The sequence below is a fragment of the Mytilus edulis genome, chromosome 7 (assembly GCF_963676685.1).
Source record: "Mytilus edulis chromosome 7, xbMytEdul2.2, whole genome shotgun sequence".
NCBI lineage: Eukaryota > Metazoa > Mollusca > Bivalvia > Mytilida > Mytilidae > Mytilus > Mytilus edulis.
In genome coordinates this window covers 92582252-92602495 of record NC_092350.1, presented here as the reverse complement: position 1 = coordinate 92602495, position 20244 = coordinate 92582252, and the positions used below count along the sequence as shown (strand labels likewise).

At 32.2% G+C, this 20244-nt stretch overlaps 1 protein-coding gene across 1 annotated transcript in view; it reads left to right on the top strand.

Moving 5' to 3' along the window:
• Positions 1-19853, top strand: part of LOC139483502 (uncharacterized) — a 54329-nt gene extending 34476 nt beyond the window's left edge. Inside the window, exons 6-14 of the mRNA XM_071267524.1 lie at positions 1256-1443; positions 3939-4250; positions 4716-5021; positions 7287-7504; positions 9284-9386; positions 13492-13545; positions 16060-17805; positions 18037-18557; positions 19002-19853. Of these exons, the coding sequence (XP_071123625.1) occupies positions 1256-1443; positions 3939-4250; positions 4716-5021; positions 7287-7504; positions 9284-9386; positions 13492-13545; positions 16060-17805; positions 18037-18557; positions 19002-19853 (4300 nt within the window). The remainder of the gene's footprint in view (positions 1-1255; positions 1444-3938; positions 4251-4715; positions 5022-7286; positions 7505-9283; positions 9387-13491; positions 13546-16059; positions 17806-18036; positions 18558-19001) is intronic.
• The last annotated feature ends 391 nt before the right edge of the window (positions 19854-20244 follow it).

The window sequence follows — 20244 nt, the reverse complement described above, 5'->3', positions numbered from 1 at the left end:
AGTATCATCAGGTCGAATTAACAAGAAAGTACGATTTGAGAGTACTCGCAGTTACTGACAGCTAGTTAAAAGCCAAAACCAATTAATAATAAAAAATCATGCATCAGAGACTAAAATCGACTAAAACACATCACAGGGATTTAGTATTTTAACGTCATCAATAGTCAAAGAAGACATGACTTGTGCAATGCCAAAAATAAATGTATCGACAGGTAGTAGTATAGTGAAGAGCGACTTCTATAGAAATAAAAGTTAACGTGTCTGTGTCTCTATACATCTCGCCTCAAAAGATAATGAAATTTAGTTATGTTTTAATTTGCTAATGACAATATCAATATTAGTGCCAATGTGAACTATATTCAGAGATCTTATTACAATATTGGTACGATAACCCTTACTTATAAGTTTGTTTAAAGGTTCGATGAGTTTACAAGGATCACATAGTGATTTCCTCGCTTTAAGTACAATATTACCATAAAATTTAGGATGTGAAATACCATTTTTAATAAGCTTTCTACAGGTATAGCCAAATTTACAAATCAAATTTTTGTATCTATGAAAGAATTTAGTAAAAGTTTTAAGTAATTTATGGTATCGAAATCCCTGACACAACAATTTACCAGTGATGCATTGATTACGTTCGTTAAAATCTATGACATCAGAACACACACGGGCAAACCGAACGAGTTGCGATATATAAACACCGTATGATGGAGCCAAAGGCACATCGCCGTCTAAAAAAGGAAAATTAACAATAGGAAATGAAAAATCGTCTCTTTTGTCGTAAATTTTAGTGTGAAGTTTCCCGTTTGAAATTGAAATGTCTAAATCTAGAAAAGGAAAACTGCTGCTGTTTATGTTAGATTTAGTTAAAGTAAGTTCGTTTGGGTAAATTTCTGAAGTATATTTAGAGAACTCTGGATTATTCAACGAAAAAATATCATCCAGATAACGGTAGGTATTTTTGAATGTATCAACCTAAATGTTGTGTTTAAATTGTGATATCGAGGTTAACAAAAATGCATCTTAATATCCCATATTTGATATAAATTTGATACACAGTGTGCTTGTGACAGGTTATACGCCTTTTCTCAATATCGAATTTAGCACTCTGTGTATCTAATATTAAATACTTTTATATTGCAACAGTACAACAAACTATAAATATGATTATCAGTTTGTAATATATATCCTTAATTTTCCTATTTTTTTTTATCACAATTCAAAACTTACAACATTCTACATAATTTAGTAGAATACCAACAGAAGAAGACAGCCGATTACAGGCAGCATATACTCTCCTCTATACAGTACCTAGGGCTATTGAACAACACATCGACAAAGAGTACAAAGGTGGTTTTCTCCAAGCTATTCGTGATTACAAAGATCAACTAAAGACTAAACTCAGATCAGAAGAATGGGATTTACTCAGCCAGTTCATAGGTATATTACTAATCTAGCATGAGACTCATTTATAAGATAACAGATAAAAATATAAAGACAAACTCAGATCAGAGGAATGGGATTTACTCAGCCAATAAATAGGTACTTTAATTATCTCGATTTAGACTCATTCATAAGATATCAGGTCATAATATAAAGACAAACTCAGATCAGAGGAATGGGAAAGGTACATTACTTTTCTAAATTGAGACTCATTCATAAGATAACAGATAATAATATAAAGAACGGATAAAAAGTTGACAAAAGTTGAGAATACATAAATAAGATGACAGTTAAATAGAGAGTAAACTCACTCTACCTAAATCTTGATGTACAAATCATTAAAAACATTCTAAATAAAAGCAAATTATCTATAATTTTGGTAACCCCATGTATTAAAAATTGATAAACATAAAAGAAATGGAAACTGACAAAATGTTCATTTTAGGGTAACATTATCGAAAAGTGGTTTGAGCTTCATAAGACGAAAACTCTTTCCTGTTTAGTACTTTTTCAATGGTATTAAAAAAAATTATAATGTCATCCGTCACTCGTCCATCCTTGTCGTCCGTTTACTTTTACAAAATCTTCTTGAGGAATCTTGTTTTAATAACTGTGTTTGATTGCCCTGTTTACTGACCGACATGGCTGACAGGGTTAAAAATAAAACATAGGGGTAAAATTCAAGTTTTGTCTATTATAATGAAAATCAATAGAAATAAAAAAAATCTGACAAGGGAAAATGTTCTCATTGTTGAGCTCTACAAATTGTCCATTGAGGCGTTATTGCTAAATTTTACCATTGTTTTCGTGTTTGCCTTTGCTCTTGAAAACAATCATAGGTAGGGAGAAACTATAAATTGGAAAATGATCAGCAGTACCAGTTCTGCATATAAATGCCATGATCAAAATTATCAGTTAACTCCTTATTAAAGTTATTTCTCTTTGATGACATTTTTGCCTGATAACGTATATTTTAAACAATAATACTTTAATCATTTTAAAGAGCAAAAATGTATATGTAAGACATAATCACCAATTAAGACAATCAAAATATAGAAATTGTCTTAATACTACTTATTGGATTATTGCCCTTAAAATAAACTTTTACCATTTGTTCGTGCCTTACCTAATATGACGAAAATTGTTATCGATATATAGTAACTTAATAATCAACAATGTAATAAAAAATGTATATCAAGAAAATATCTAAAATAAAGTCAAATGTGGTCGATATATCTATAGCAGTGATTGCCATTAAATGAGGATTGGTTTTACCCTCTTTTGTGTTTTGAGCAAAACACTAAAGAAAATAGAGGTAAATTAATCAGATTAAATTACCAGCATTATAAGATAAACAAAAAAAAAAACAACAGAGATTATTGTCATGAATTCTATTCCCATCTACAATTTAGGAGTGTCTTTTGTTGAATATGCATATATAGACCAAGTTGAGAGACTCAGGCTATTTAGAGGCTCTGGTTTTATTTGCTATAATATACCATCAAATTCACTGTTTACATATCTAACCTAAAGTAGTGAGTGCCCATTTTGAATTGCTTGAACCAGCAAATATTTAATTACTATAATATGATAGAAACGGCAACGTTACACATACCTCTAACACTCCACATTGAAAGGATTTTATCCAAATTCCAGACCTCGGAATATTCAAATTCATAAGATGAATTCATACTTACTATGCCACGGCAACTAAAAAGATCAAAAGACAAATATTCACTTGAATGTGTTAAACTGATCATAGTAATTGCAGTTACGACAATCCTAACATGGCGGAGCCAAAAACAAGAAAAATCGTCTTTTTCTAATTTTATCCGTGTATACACGTTGTTTTCAAAAATAACTGAGCAGTTAGGTTGATGTTAAGAGTATTGTTGTGTGTGTGGGTGTTTTCTAAGTGTCATATGTGGCCTTGTTTCAGAAATAGTAGCCATCGAGATTTTACGGAAGATCCTCGTAACTCTAAGAACTTTATTTGATATGATAATCGTATCTTGATTATTAGAAAGTCGTATATTGGTCATGATGATAGTAACTTATCAGTGATAATCGTAACTTCCTTTACATGCTGATGGGGATGGCGACTATATATAAATTGTGTTTGAATGTTTGATAGTGTGGCTAGAATTAGTGACTAATTCATTAATGTACTTTTTGCTTTGTAGATGTATTCTTTATACTTTTCAAGTTATAATTTACAATAAATTTTCATCATGATAACAAGGAGAGGCAAACATTTTCCATGTTAAAACATTGTTAACGGAAACATTAATGTATACATTACGTTATTTGTTTAGTAAAGCTGTGATTTTGGTCACGTTATCTTATTATTCTTTGAACTATTTACCATCTCTTTCCCTTTTTTTCATGGTTCACTTTAATGAACATTGCAAGCTGTTAATGAAAACTATAATGATTAAATTACGTTATTATCTAAATCACCATGGTAACCACATATTCTGTTTCCTTTCTAGTTCATCACAGATTGTACCATTTCTATGACAAGATAATACAAGACACCATTTTGGATAAGGGCGTCCTTGATAAATTAATATCCAAATGTATCCTTGGGATAGATGACAGAGCAGAAATAGAACATCATGCCAGAAAATCTGACCGTAACAAATGTATCTTAGAACTTCTTATTCAAAGAACACAAGATCCATACAGTGTATTATTAGAAGTTATTAAAGAGTCTCCTACTTGTCCTAAAGACCTGATAGAATGTATGGATGGTAAAACTACCCATCAAGAAGTTGTTTCACATTCCATAATTAAGTCAAGTAGTAAGTACTTACTTTACACTTTGATTATTTGTAGGAAATAAACGCAGTGTTTTATTAACACTTAAATGAGACAAAACTATAAATAAAATAAAAATAATTGACCCCCATTTTTTTTTACTTCAGTGTATTGGATTCACATTTAAGAAACACTGAAAAAAGGTTGGTATATAGAGAAAGCACTTTTACTGTTAAATGTATACGGTACAGTATAAATTAACGAAAACACCAGTGTTTTAAGCCTTAGTAACAAATGAATTTATATACCATATATTCACAGAATGGTTACAGTTACTGAAAGCAAATTTAAATTACTTAACCTGCTATGAAAACACAATTAATTCAAAAAAACAATAATTGGTAGTCATATGCATTTCATGGAATTATTTCTACAAAAGTTTTTTTGACCTCATGATTATGAAACATATATACCTATACCTTTTAAAATAATGTTGACACATGTTATAGTTACAGGGAACCATTCAGTCAGGTTACAAAAGAACTACCACCATCTGACTCAGAATTTATCTGATATAAGAAATGTCATTGATTCATTAATATCAAAGGGAGTTTTAGAACCCGATGACCATGAAGAAATAGTTTCCAGTGGAGTTTCAGCTGAAATGAATAGAAAGCTAATAGCTAAGATCAGAAGTGAAAGAGAATATCTGTCCTTTCTGGAGGCTCTCAAGGAGGACTCTGGCAATGAAGAACTGGCATCTGACTTAGAATCAACTGATGTTAGCAAAGAGGAATTAAACCTTGTTCAAGCAGGTTCGGTTATTTTATGACCTATTTATGAATTTACCATGCTACATAGAATGCACAACTGCAAGCATAATAAACATAAAATCATCTACAACTTCCAAGGGATTAGGGAGTAATTCTTATAGACCACGGATAGGGTTTAAGAAGGGAACAAGAAGGTAAAGTTTCTGCTTTACTTGGTCAACCGGTGAAATTTGCCAGGAGTGTTGATTACTGTAACTGGTTTACAGAAATGTGATGATGGTTTGATTTCAAAAGAGTAATAGCAATGTCTTGGACAAGTTTAGAATTCAGTACCAATTTCTCATGTTTCTGTTGAGCCTGCAACTTTTGTCACAGAAAGATCAACATAGAGATATTGATCAGGCGGCGTCGTTGGCAACAGCTTTACATAACTTCTAAAATAGTATTATATTTTAGAGACTAGAAGACCTGGATGCTTCATACTTTGTATGTAGATGCCTTATGATACAAAGTTTCAGTCTGTCACATGTTCATTGTCCTTAGCTTTATTTTCATGGTTCAGTAACTACTTGAAGAACAGTTAAGATTTTTTGTAATGTTAATTTCTGTCTTATTATGAGTAATAGGATAACTTCTTTGGTATGTACAAATATACCTAGCAAGGTCCTCATGCCTGTCTGACTGTTTTCACTTGACCAGGACCTCATTGTATGGATCAGTGAAAAAGGAAAAGTTTGGTGGGCAAGTCCATATATCAGATACTAAAAGCAATAGGTCTAGTATTCTTGGTGTATTAAAGGATTTTAAGGTGTACATGTCCAACTGGCAGGTGTCATCTGACCTTGACATTATTTTTATGATTTTTTTGTCTAATACTATATTTCGTGTATGGAAATATTTTCTGATGTACATGTCAGTCTTGCAGGTTTTATTTGCCATTGACCTCATGTTCATGGTTCATTGCTCAGTGTTAAGTTTTTATGTTTTGGTGTGTTTTTCTTAAACTAATAATAAGCATTAGGTCAATTATAATTGTTGTATGGAAGGATTTTAAGCTGTCTGTCTTTCTGGCAGGTATCATCTGACCTTGACATAATTTTGGTGTTTCATTGGTCAATGTTTATTTATCTTGGTTATAAGTTTGTTTCTTAGACACTATCAGCAATTAGTTTAACTTTAGTTAGTGTATTGAATGATTGTAAGGTGTACATGTATTCATTTCTCCTTTGGTTTATAATATGACCTTAACCTCATTTTCTTGGATCATGTTAATTACAGGAACTTCTTAGGAAGAAAGATAAGAAATAAGCAATATCCTTTAAAAATCTACTTCCCCCTATATAGATGATGTTCTTTCACTAAATAATTCAAAATTTGGTGACTATGTTGAACGCATCCATCCCATCCAACTAGAGATAAAGGATACAGTTAAGGCGGCTTCATATCTTGACTTACATCTAGAAATTGACAATGAGGGCCGGTTGAAAACAAAACTTTACGACTAAAGAGATGATTTCAGCTTTCCAATTGTAAACTTTCCATTTCTAAGTAGCAACTTTCCAGCAGTACCTGCATACGGGGTATATGTCTCCCAATAGATACAATATTTCCCTGCTTGCATTTCCTATCATGATTTTCTTGATAGAGGGTTGCTGCTCACAAGGAAGCTGTAAAACCAAGAGTTCCAAATGGTGAAGTTGAAATCATTCCTTCGTAAATTTTACAGACGCCATCACGAGTTGGTTAACTGTTATGGAATAACCGTTTCAGAAATGATATCAGATATGTTCCTTACGTCGTAAATACAATACCCTTCCCTTTCATGAATGTGACCTACCGAATTAGATTATTTACCGGATTTGTTAACACATAGGCAAAACCATGGGTGCCACATGTGGAGCAGGATCTGCTTACCCTTCCAGAGCACCTATGATCAAACCAAGTTTTTGGTTGGGTTTGTGTTGCTTATTCTTTCGTTTTCTATGTTGTGTCATGTGTCTGTTTGTCTTTTTCATTTTTAGCCATGCCGTTGTCAGTTTATTTTCGATTTATGAGTTTGACTGTCCCTCTGGTATCCTCTATTAATGCGACAGTTGTATAGTTAGGACTATCAACATAATATCAATGGTTAGTAAAAATGGTAAATTTCATTGTGTGCACACTTGTAACATTATAACATTTTTTGAATTTGTTTGGTCTCAATTAAGCCTTCATAAATTCTAATAAATATTTATAACTTTGAAAGAACAAAAAATAATAAGTGCAACGAGTTGACATTGGAAGTCTGTTATTGTATTTTTAAAACAGCTACAGTTCCATCACTAACAAACAGACCAGGATTCCAGACACTGGTTACATTATTATCTATGGTTAAAGATGTACAGATTGCAAAAACAGAACCAGAGAGGCATGATACCAGTTTATCGGCAGCCTTATATAGAATACAGTTTTGGTACAAAAAGATCATTAACATGACAACCATGGAATTACAGGAATATCAACAATTTGTTGAAACAACACAAGCAGTAAGTTTTTATTCTATGTATATTAAGTGTTTGTTTGGATGTAATCATTTGAAACACAACCTTGTCAATCTGTTAAAAAGATGAAGACATTAGTATTATGATTAAGAATTGACTGTAATATTTTTTCTGTCTATGAAGAAATAACATAAAAAATGTGGTGCACACTGAATAACACGCGTAGCGGGTTATTTAACAGTGTGCACCACAATTTTTTATGTTATTTCGAATAGACAGAAAAAATAATACAGTCATTTCTTATAATTTGATTCTAAATTCCATTTTAAACTGTAGAAAACCATGAAAAAACGTTGATGACTTCACGGTCACATGACTAAATTATGTCTATGGGCTCATTACAAAATAACGTCAGCCAATCAGAAGACGCGTTACATCCAAAATTAAATTATTATATGATTACTATAACCTTTATTAAAATAAAGATGATCTCTTGTGGACAGAATTCAAAGGGAAGTTGTGAAGTATTGCCATCATTCTGTCCCCAACCTTTTAAAATTTTTGTAGATTGAGATAGTAGTTGATTTTTGGAATAATATTTGATTCTGTTAATTGAAAAACGTCATCTCGAATGATTGCGGTTGTTAGTTTTAAAATTTCAACCAAAACATGGTACCAATTTTACTTAACGGTGACTATAATATATAATTACTATACTCTTTATTAAAAGAAAGATGATCTCTTGTGGACAGAATTCAAAGGGAAGTTGTGAGGTATTGCCATCATTTTGTCCTCAACCTTTTAACATTTTTGAAAATTGAAGGTCCATCTAACTTCTTTGCTACCCAACCTTTTATAATGATAAGATACCATGTCCCTATGTCAGTTCGTCTGTCTGTCCCAAAATTGGTTTCCGTTCTCGAACTTTAGGTTGAATCAACCAAATGGTATGAAACTGATATGCAATTCTAATGACCACAACACACAGATCAAGTGTGAATTTTGGTGGCGTCACATTTACCATTTTAGAGCTATGCCTATTTACATACTGAAAAGTTACTGAATTGTTGCTTTCATTCTATAACTTTAGTTTGTCCCACCCAAGTCCCACCCAAATGATATGAAACTTATTTGCAGCGGAACTGTTGTTCTGTTGATAGTCTTGGACATTTACGAAGGGATGATTTCAACTTCACCATTTGAAACTCTGGTTTAATAGCTTCCTTGTGAGCAGTAACCCTCTATCAAGAAAATCATGTTTTTTGTGGGGTTCGTGTTGTTTATTCTTTATTTACCACAAAACAAAGATCAAGTTTGAATTTTGGTGGCAAATTCACCATTCAAGAGTTATGCCTCTTTACAAATGGAAAATTTGCTGAATTTTTTGTTTCTGTATTTAACTATACAGTTTGTTTCTACCAAATTTTATGAAATATATACACAGTGCTAATTATGACACTTATACACAATGCTAATTGTGACACTAATACACAATGCTAATAATGACACTTATACACAATGCTAATTATGACACTTATACACAATGCTAATTATGATAAAACTTTGTTCGATTATGAATTTTGGTAGCATCAGATTTACTTTATAGGGTTGTGCCCCTTAACAAATGGAAAAATTGCTGAAACTCTTCGTTTCGAATCTCTATAATACTTATGTTTGTCTCTACTATGTATTATGATATGTATATATAATGCTTATTACCACAAAACTCAGTTAAAGTTCAAATATTGGTAGCATCACTTTTACAGTTCTTGAGTTATGTCCCTTTAAATCAGTTTTTATGATTTTTGTTTTGTTTGTAATCAGATTTTGATGAGAATGAGTGGCAAGAACAATCCTGATTATATAGAAATTAGATTGAGTCCTGTCCTGTGTAAGCAAGTTAAGAAGATTCTTGACCATTTAAAAGGTAATCTACGGATTTATTAAATATGACTGAATACATTATATGATACTTGGATCTTATTAAGAAGATATGTGATTACAAATAATTTATAAACCGTTTGTTTTAATATGAATTTCACTATTATTGACCAGCTTCTTGCAGATCCTGCTGGTATCCTATCCAAAAAATACTAGGACACAAGCTCTTAAATATAACAAAGAAAATTAAAAGTTCACTATATTGAAAATTGAAGTGAAGTTTCTCAGTCAATATATATATATATATATCAAACGTCTGAATAATAGTCAACGATTTTTCCCACGTGGGAGCTGGATCGTTACAAGTAACAATACATGTACACAATAAAATAAATTATATAAACGCCTAAAAAGTGTACATAACAACACCAATGATATAAAAAGGAACTATAAATGTAATTATTTATAAATATTTCGGATAACAGATACGAAGGATATCTGTTATCCGAAATATTTATAAATAATTACATTTATAGTTCCTTTTTATATCATTGGTGTTGTTATGTACACTTTTTAGGCGTTTATATATATATATATATATATATATATAAGTACGTCTGAGTCAGTGACAACTCTACAACAGATGTATCCATCGGATCGCCATCAATGATGGTGATACATGGCCGTGTACATAATGTATATACAACTCGTCTAAACATCAACCCAACAATGTTAGATCTGTAAATTTGCTTTCGCAAATTTTTGGTTCTTCCCTCGCCGGGATTCGAACCCATGCTACTGTGATATCGTGACACCAAATCGCCTGCACTGCAGCCGTCCTGCTAGACCACACGACCACCTGGGCTCTCAAAAAAGAGCTTTCGCTGGCCGTGTGTTACCTTTCCACGTCAGTTTTAATCTAGCGGCGTACTACAGTACATGATATATAAGGCATGAAGATGTTATTGTTACAGATCAGCTAAATTATCTATAGTAAAGGATCCTACAAATTAATGTAATATACAGTCACAGAAAATAATTATATTTATAAGTACGTCTGAGTCAGTGACAACTCTACAACAGATGTATTCATAAGTAACATAATACTACTGAAGATTTCAGTTGCTAGATATCAAATGTTATCAGTTTTAGTTGTCAGATGTCAAATGTTATCAGTTTCAGTTGCTAGATGTCAAATGTTATCAATTTTAGTTGTCAGATGTCAAATGTAATCAGTTTTAGTTGTCAGATGTGAAATGTATTAAGTTTTAGTTGCTAGATGTCAAATGTTATCAGTTTTAGTTGTCAGATGTCAAATGTATTCAGTTTTAGTTGTCAAATGTCAAATGTAATCAGTTTTAGTTGTCAGATGTCAGATGTCAAATGTAATAAGTTTTAGTTGTCAGATGTCAAATGTAATCAATTTCAGTTGTCAGATGTAATAAGTTTTAGTTGTTAGATGTCAAATGTAATCAGTTTTAGTTGTTAGATGTCAAATGCAATCAGGTTGAGTTGGGTGATGTCAAATGTAATCAGTTCTAGATGTAAGATGTCAAATGTAATCAGTTTTAGTTGTCAGATGTCAAATGTTATCAATTTAAGTCTGCTAACTTTAAATTGCAATCATTTCTAGAAGGCTGATTTTAAATGCAATCAGTTTCAGAAGGCTTATTTTAAATGAAATCATTTTTAGTTTGCTGATTTTAAATTGAATCATTTTTTTTGGCAGATTTTAAATGCAATCAGTTTAAGTTGGCTGATGTCAAATGTAATCAGTTTTAGTAGTCAGATGTCAAATGCAATCAGTTTGATTTGGCTGATGTCAAATGTAATCAGTTTTAGTAGTCAGATGTCAAATGTAATCAGTTTTAGTAGTCAGATGTCAAATGCAATCAGTTTGAGTTGGGTGATGTCAAATGTTATCAGTTTTAGATGTAAGATGTCAAATGCAATCAGTTTTAGAAGGCTGATTTTATTTAGTTGTCAGATGTCAAATGTTATCAGTTTTATACAGCTACTTTTGCATAGGTACTATTTATGTACTATTTATGTACCACAAATCTGTAGTACTGGAAATCTTCTTTTAATATTCAGTAGTATTATGTTACTTATGAATTATAGTAATATTTTAGTATCTGTATTTTACAGTAATTGATTTGTATTTGAAATTTAAGTACTACAGATTTTTGGTTGCACGGTTAAATTTTCAGCATTTTGACCGTTTATCTTTTTCAAATGTCATGAAGTTATGATGTTCAAACATGGGATATGTGATCATTGTTGGCATCATTTTTGTACTAATATTTTGAGTACAAATCAAGTACTGAAATATACAAGTACCTAAATATTACAATAATTTCAAAGTAAAGAAATAATACTATATATTACAAGTATATTTCAAGTACTACAGATTTTAAGTACAGAAATAGTACCTATGCAAAAGTATCTGTGTAGTTGTCGGATGTGAAATGTAATCAATTTTAGTTGTCAGATGTGAAATGCAATCAGTTTTGGTTGTCAGATGTGAAATGTAATCAGTTTTGGTTGTCAGATGTGAAATGTAATCAGTTTTGGTTGTCAGATATGAAATGCAATCAGTTTTGGTTGTCAGATGTGAAATGTAATCAGTTTTGGTTGTCAGATGTGAAATGTAATCAGTTTTGGTTGTCAGATGTGAAATGTAATCAGTTTTAGTTGTCAGATATGAAATGCAATCAGTTTTGGTTGTCAGATGTGAAATGCAATCAGTTTTGGTTGTCAGATGTGAAATGTAATCAGTTTTAGTTGTCAGATATGAAATGCAATCAGTTTTGGTTGTCAGATGTGAAATGCAATCAGTTTTGGTTGTCAGATGTGAAATGTAATCAGTTTTAGTTGTCAGATATGAAATGCAATCAGTTTTGGTTGTCATATTTGAAATGCAATTAGTTTTGGTTGTCAGATGTGAAATGTAATCAGTTTTGGTTGTCAGATGTGAAATGCAATCTGTTTTAGTTGTCAGATGTGAAATGTAATCAGTTTTGGTTGTCAGATGTGAAATGTAATCAGTTGTGGTTGTCAGATGTGAAATGCAATCAGTTTTAGTTGTCAGATGTGAAATGCAATCAGTTTTGGTTGTCAGATGTGAAATGTAATCAGTTTTGGTTGTCAGATGTGAAATGCAATCAGTTTTGGTTGTCATATGTGAAATGTAATCACATTTAGCTATCAGATGTGAAATGTAATCAGTTTTAGTTGTCAGATATGAAATGCAATCAGTTTTGGTTGTCAGATGTGAAATGTAATCAGTTTTAGTTGTCAGATATGAAATGTAATCAGTTTTAGTGGTCAGATATGAAATGCAATCAGTTTTGGTTGTCAGATGTGAAATGCAATCAGTTTTGGTTGTCAGATGTGAAATGTAATCACATTTAGCTATCAGATGTGAAATGTAATCAGTTTTGGTTGTCAGATGTGAAATGTAATCAGTTTTAGTTGTCAGATGTGAAATGTAATCAGTTTTGGTTGTCAGATATGAAATGTAATCAGTTTTAGTTGTCAGATGTGAAATGTAATCAGTTTTGGTTGTCAGATGTGAAATGTAATCAGTTTTGGTTGTCAGATGTGAAATGTAATCCGTTTTAGTTGTCAGATATGAAATGCAATCAGTTTTGGTTGTCATATGTGAAATGTAATCAATTTTAGTTGTCAGATGTGAAATGTAATCAGTTTTAGTTGTCAGATATGAAATGTAATCAGTTTTAGTTGTCAGATGTGAAATGTAATCAATTTTAGTTGTCAGATGTGAAATGTAATCAGGATTAGTTGTCAGATGTCAATTGTAATCTATTTTAGTTGTCAGATGTCAAATGTTTTCAGTTTTGGATGCCTGATAGAAATGTTTTTAGTTTTAGATGCCTGATAGAAATGTTTCCAGTACCATACACCTGGTATAAATGTACATAGTAACAGATAGGTGATGTAACTGTAATCAGTATCAAAATTGTTATAAATGTTGGATGATTTGATGTATATGGAATAAGCATGTGATTCCATAATTTAACATGTAACCAGTACCAGTATTTAATTAATATTAATATAACATTTGTGACTGCTGCTTGATAATTTTTATTAATTACTTTTTTTTAATAGTCTATATTTCATTATTCTAGAGAACAAGGAAAAAGAAACTGAAGAGGAAGAAGTTATCCCAAGGAATATAAGAGGTATGTTAATAGTTCATGTAGTGTTGATATTTTCTAACTTGACAATCAAAATGACAGCACTGATGCAAAGTATGGAAATTCTATTGCAGCATAACGGCCAAAATAAGTTTTTAATTTTATTCCAATAGTTAATATTGTAGATGGTTGAAGAGAGAAAAAATACATTAAAGTGATATTCAAACCAATAAAGCGATAAAATAATCTGACAATGCCATGGCAACGAACAAAAACAATGAGAAGACAAATACCAATACACAACACGAACTGCATAACAAACACATTAAAAACCCTTAAGAAATCCAGTGGTAATTTCATGTGCTCAGGGAAGAGTAAAAGTGTTACACCTTATTTTTGAAGAAATCCGTGGGTTGTTGTGCAGTTTTGATACGTCTACAAATCGATTACTGTGATGAATAATGCGCATGTGCCTGTTTGATGTAACATCGTTTCATGTGGCATGCCACTTCAGGAGTGATCATTCGGTGTGCCAGTATCTCTTAGACGAGTCTTAAGCCATGCAATAGTCATTCTATAAACATTAAAATGATTTGCCACCTGCACTTGAGTAATTCTTGCTGGGAACATACCAATAGCCCATTCTGTCTAATTTTGAAATAGACGTGGCATTGATTTACATGTAAAAGAGGGACAAAATATACCAGAGGGACATACAAACTCGTAAATGGAAAATAAACTGACAACACCATGGCTTAAAATGAAAAACACAAACAAAAGTACACATGACACAACATAGAATAATAAAATAAAGAATAAGCCACATGAACCCCACCAAAAACTAGGGTTGATCTCAGGTGCTCCGGAAGAGTAGGCAGATCCTGCTATACATGTGGCACCCGTCGTGTTGCTTATGTGATAACAAATCCGGTAAATAGTCCTAATTTGGTAGGTCACATTCATGAAAGGGAAGGGGATTGTAGTTACGATGTAAGTTTCTCTATTTTCTAATGCGACCCTTTTGTTAACAATCGTGTTCCACAGAATTAATAACCAATAGGAAAACTTGATTCCATCTCTATATACATCTAATTTTTTTTTAAATCTTTGAAATCAGAAAATAATATCACGTCATTTCCTAGATTATTACAAATGAGTAAATAAGGTTACTAGTTTTAATTTTGATAATATTTGAAATCAATATATGTGATTTTTTTTCAAATTAAAAACCAATTTAACGTTTCTTTTTGTTTTTTACCTAGTATATATGACAATATGGATGAAATCGTCATTCTCCTTATTTTTTAAATTGTGTCTTATTCTTCTAAAACCGGTAATGATTGGTGATGTAACTCTCTTGAGCTTCTATGTTTGCTATCCATGTATGCTTTATCTGATATTCGGTCACTTTCTAAGTCTCCTAACTTTGAGATATTTTTTTGTCTTTCAGTGATTCTCATAATATTATGGGCAATATCGGTATAAAAGGTACCAGGATTATAATTTAGTACGCCAGACACGCGTTTCGTCTATATAAGACTCATCAGTGTTTAAACATATGATTTGCTCAGTGTTAACTTGTATTATTTTTCGAAAAAGGGAAATCTCTATTTATCTCTGTTTGCAACTTTAATGTATTAATAATAGAGGGTAAACATTATCAGTACATTTTGGTGCATCATGATAAAATGTACACTTCCTTTTTGAAGATAAGAATTCAACTGATTTTGAATCATGTTATTTTGGGATAAATGATAAATATTTCAGATCTCTGAAGAATCTCCATCAGGATATTTTGACGAATCAAAGTAAAATGTTAACCAATTTGACACTAATGGTAATGTTAAAATGACCGTTTGACGCCTGACAGTAAAGGGCATTTCTACCTTTATACTAGATTAAAGAAATAATTCATGGGGGCGTGAATATATCGTGATTTTACCACGGGTTGACGTTGGCCCTTTATGCCAAATATTTTACCTTGAGCGATAGCGAAGAGTAACATATTAGCACAAAGGGACAACCCGTGGTGAAATCACGATATATTTAAGCCCCAATGAATTATTTCAAAATGCAGCAATTGTTTTGGATTGAAGCGCTCTAGGTGAAGGCTTTATTTGCTGTTCCAATAAATAAACACACTTTTGAATTGACACAAAAGAACGGAGCAAACTGAATATTAGTGACATGCTTAAACTATTTACAATAAAATATTTGTTTGAATGAATCTAATTGACAATTGTACTTATATGTCTTATAAGTATACACAAATTGCTTATATAACACATTTTAGCATTGTTGGTTACATTTCATTGTTTGTGATGATTTTCGAATTCACAAGCGTGTATTTTCACGTAAAATCTGATATTCTGACTTCATAGTTCTGTGACGTCAGGTAGCTCATTCATAAAAAAGCATATGACGTGGGAGTACGATCGGAACTGCCCAAACAATATATTTATATTTTACCACGGGTGTGTATTCAAAGCTTTTGATGGACGTTATGTTAGAATGTTGAATTGATTTTCTTTTATTGATAAGAATCATATATATTTTCAGAGCAGATAAAAGGTCAAATAGAAGACTGGGAACAGAAAGATAAGAAGTTTGTGTCAACAAGAGCCAGTGATTACGTCATGGAAACTGTACAGGACAACAGTTGTGTGACTTTAACTGCCCCAGCAGGAGTTGGGAAATCTTTTATCCGTAGACATACAGCGCTTGTTTTACAGAAGAAAGGATACAAAATAATACCAGTGGAATATCCAACAGAGATAAAGACTTATTATCAGCCTGGTAAACAGACTGTCTTCATTGTAGATGATATTTGTGGAAATTACACTGCCAACCAACAACAGATTGATAGCTGGAAACAACTGTTACCTGTGATTGACAGAGTTATTGCAGACAAATGTTGTAAGATTATTGTATCTTGTAGGTTACAAGTCTATAAAGATGATAAGTTTAAGATATTAACACCTTTTAAATCTTGTGAATGTAACTTGGTATCAGATGAATTATGTCTTACATCTGATGAGAAAACAAAAATAGCAAAAAACTATATTGGAACAAATGTAAAAGATATTGATGATTTATCACAAAACAGTGATTTTTTTCCACTTTTATGCTACTTATATCATGAAAAAAAAAGTTCAGATATGAAAGATTTTTTCAGAAATCCTTTTGTGGTCTATAAAGATGAGCTAGACAGGTTAAGTGAGAATGGGGATGAAGGGAACTTTAAGATATGTAGTCTTGCTTTGTGTGTTCTCTTTAATAATCAGCTAGAAGAAAAATGGTTCCAGGGTAAAGCGACTGATGAACAAAGACAGATCATAAATGACACATGTGAGGCTTGTGAGTTCAATAGTATACCAAAGGTAAAATTAAAGAAAGAACTTGACACTCTAGATGGTACATTTATATGTAAACAGAATGGAATTTATAGAACTGTACATGATAAACTGTTTGACTTTCTTGCTCATTACTTTGGTCAGAAAATGATTGAATGTTTGATAGATCATGGTGATAGTGATTTACTACATGAACGTTTTATTTGGCAGAAATCACCAGATGACATGAACAGTAACATAGACTTTATTATTGATATACCAGGTGATTATTTAAAATCATATCTACAAAGGTTGATAAAAGACTGGTCAGCAGGAAAGGTGTCAGATGTGTTTGATAACAATAATATGAGAGAATCATCATTCAGACAACAGTTATTACAGTACTTACAACAACTAGATGTATCACAACAAGTAACATTAGCCAGTACCAAGGATACAGTGAGACCAAAAGAGGACGAGTTTGGATCAGGTAATACTCCACTAATAGATAATTGTTATGAAGGTTATCATGATATGGTAGAATGGCTGCTACATAATGATGTAGATGTGGATCAGTGTAAAGATGATGGGATTACTGGACTGTACATGGCAAGTCAAGAAGGCCATATTGATATAGTAAAGTTACTGTTAGAGAAAAATCCTAATGTAGATCTATGTAACAATGATGGCTGGAGTCCTCTGAATACAGCAAGTGATAAAGGACATACTGATATAGTAAAGTTACTGTTAGAGAAGAATCCTAATGTTGATCTATGTGACAATTATGGCTGGAGTCCTCTGAAATCAGCAAGTGATAAAGGACATACTGATATAGTAAAGTTACTGTTAGAGAAAAATCCTAATGTTGATCTATGTGACAATTATGGCTGGAGTCCTCTGAAATCAGCAAGTGATAAAGGACATACTGATATAGTAAAGTTACTGTTAGAGAAAAATCCTAATGTAGATCTATGTAACAATGATGGCTGGAGTCCTCTGAATTCAGCAAGTGATGAGGGACATACTGATATAGTAAAGTTACTGTTAGAGAAGAATCCTGATGTTGATCTATGTAACAATGATGGCAGGAGTCCTCTGAATTCAGCAAGTGCTAAAGGACATACTGATATAGTAAAGTTATTGTTAGAGAAGAATCCTAATGTAGATCTATGTAACAATGATGGCTGGAGTCCTCTGAATACAGCAAGTGATAAAGGACATACTGATATAGTAAAGTTACTGTTAGAGAAGAATCCTAATGTAGATCTATGTAACAATAAAGGATGGAGTCCTCTGAATTCAGCAATTAATAGAGGACATACTGATATAGTAAAGTTACTGTTAGCGAATGATCCTAATGTAGATCTATGTAACAAGGATGGCTGGAGTCCTCTGATTACAGCAAGTGTTAAAGGACATACAGATATAGTAAAGTTACTGTTAGAGAAGAATCCTAATGTAGATCTATGTGACAATTATGGCTGGAGTCCTCTGAAATCAGCAAGTGATAAAGGACATACTGATATAGTAAAGTTACTGTTAGAGAAGAATCCTAATGTAGATCTATGTAACAATGATGGCTGGAGTCCTCTGAAATCAGCAAGTGATAAAGGACATACTGATATAGTAAAGTTACTGTTAGAGAAGAATCCTAATGTAGATCTATGTAGCAATAATGGCTGGAGTCCTCTGAATACAGCAAGTGACGAAGGACATACTGATATAGTAAAGTTACTGTTAGAGAAGGATCCTAATGTAGATCTATGTAACAAGAATGGCTGGAGTCCTCTGAATTCAGCAAGTGATAAAGGACATACTGATATAGTAAAGTTACTGTTAGAGAAGAATCCTAATGTAGATCTATGTAACAATGATGGCTGGAGTCCTCTGAATACAGCAAGTGATAAAGGACATACTGATATAGTAAAGTTACTGTTAGAGAAGAATCCTAATGTAGATCTATGTAACAATGATGGCTGGAGTCCTCTGAATACAGCAAGTGATAAAGGACATACTGATATAGTAAAGTTACTGTTAGAGAAAAATCCTAATGTAGATCTATGTAACAATGATGGCTGGAGTCCTCTGAATACAGCAAGTGATAAAGGACATACTGATATAGTAAAGTTACTGTTAGAGAAAAATCCTAATGTAGATCTATGTAACAAGAATGGCTGGAGTCCTCTGAATAAAGCAAGTGATAAAGGACATACTGATATAGTAAAGTTACTGTTAGAGAAGAATCCTAATGTAGATCTATGTAACAATGATGGCTGGAGTCCTCTGAAATCAGCAAGTGATAAAGGACATACTGATATAGTAAAGTTACTGTTAGAGAAGAATCCTAATGTTGATCTATGTAACAATAAAGGCTTTACACCATTGATCTCCTCATGTATCAATAACCATACCAGTATAGTTCTGCTGTTAATTCAACATAAAGCAGACATTAATGCTCAGACATATGATGGCGGTAATGCTTTATATTTCAGTGCATTTAATGGAAACATAGAGATTACACAAGTACTGTTAGAGAACAATGCTGACTGTAATATCGGTATCCATAGTAAACAGTCTATTACAGATACATTAAATAACCATCCAAGTAATACATTAGACGAAGAAAAACAAGAGTTATTTGATAGTCTTGTAAAGAGTACATCATCACGTGTAACAGAATACGTCAGTAATAAGTCAGTAGATTATGCCTTTGATGTAGTAGCGGGTTCTTCTCCATTACACATAGCCTGTTTTATGGGTAGAAAAGATGTCGTCCTTTGTTTTTTGGACCACTATGCTAACATTAACCTGACAAAAGAGGACGGCACCACACCATTATGTTATGCATGTGAAGTAGGCCATGCGGATATTGTACGTTTATTGTTAGATAAAGGAGCAGATACACAGATATGTAGACTTGATGGGAAATCTCCTTTACAGATTGCTAAGGATAATGGACATACATCTATAGTAATGATGTTTACAAATCTCACAAATAAGGCGAAACCAATTTTTTCTTAACTCTCTTTCTTTGGTCAATGATTTTTAACTCTTTATCTCAGTTTTACACAAACATTCATATATACATACCATTCTGAACATAATCATACATTACTGTTAATGCTTTTCGCTAGTATGATCTGTTATTTATTGAAAAGGTTTGATATCTACTCCTGTTACACTACTCTTCTCTGTTTCTTATTTTACAACGCAAATGTAGCTTATCGTTTTGTGTTTTCACCACCAGTCTTTAGTGATACCGGTATTCACACACACAAACACACGCATCTGGGGTAGGGGTCATCATAAACATTTTGGTACAAACGTCTGTTTTTTTTTTTAATCACCCAATTCAACTCAAAAGTTATTGTCATATAAATCACCTTACCGGTATACTATTTGTGCCTAAATT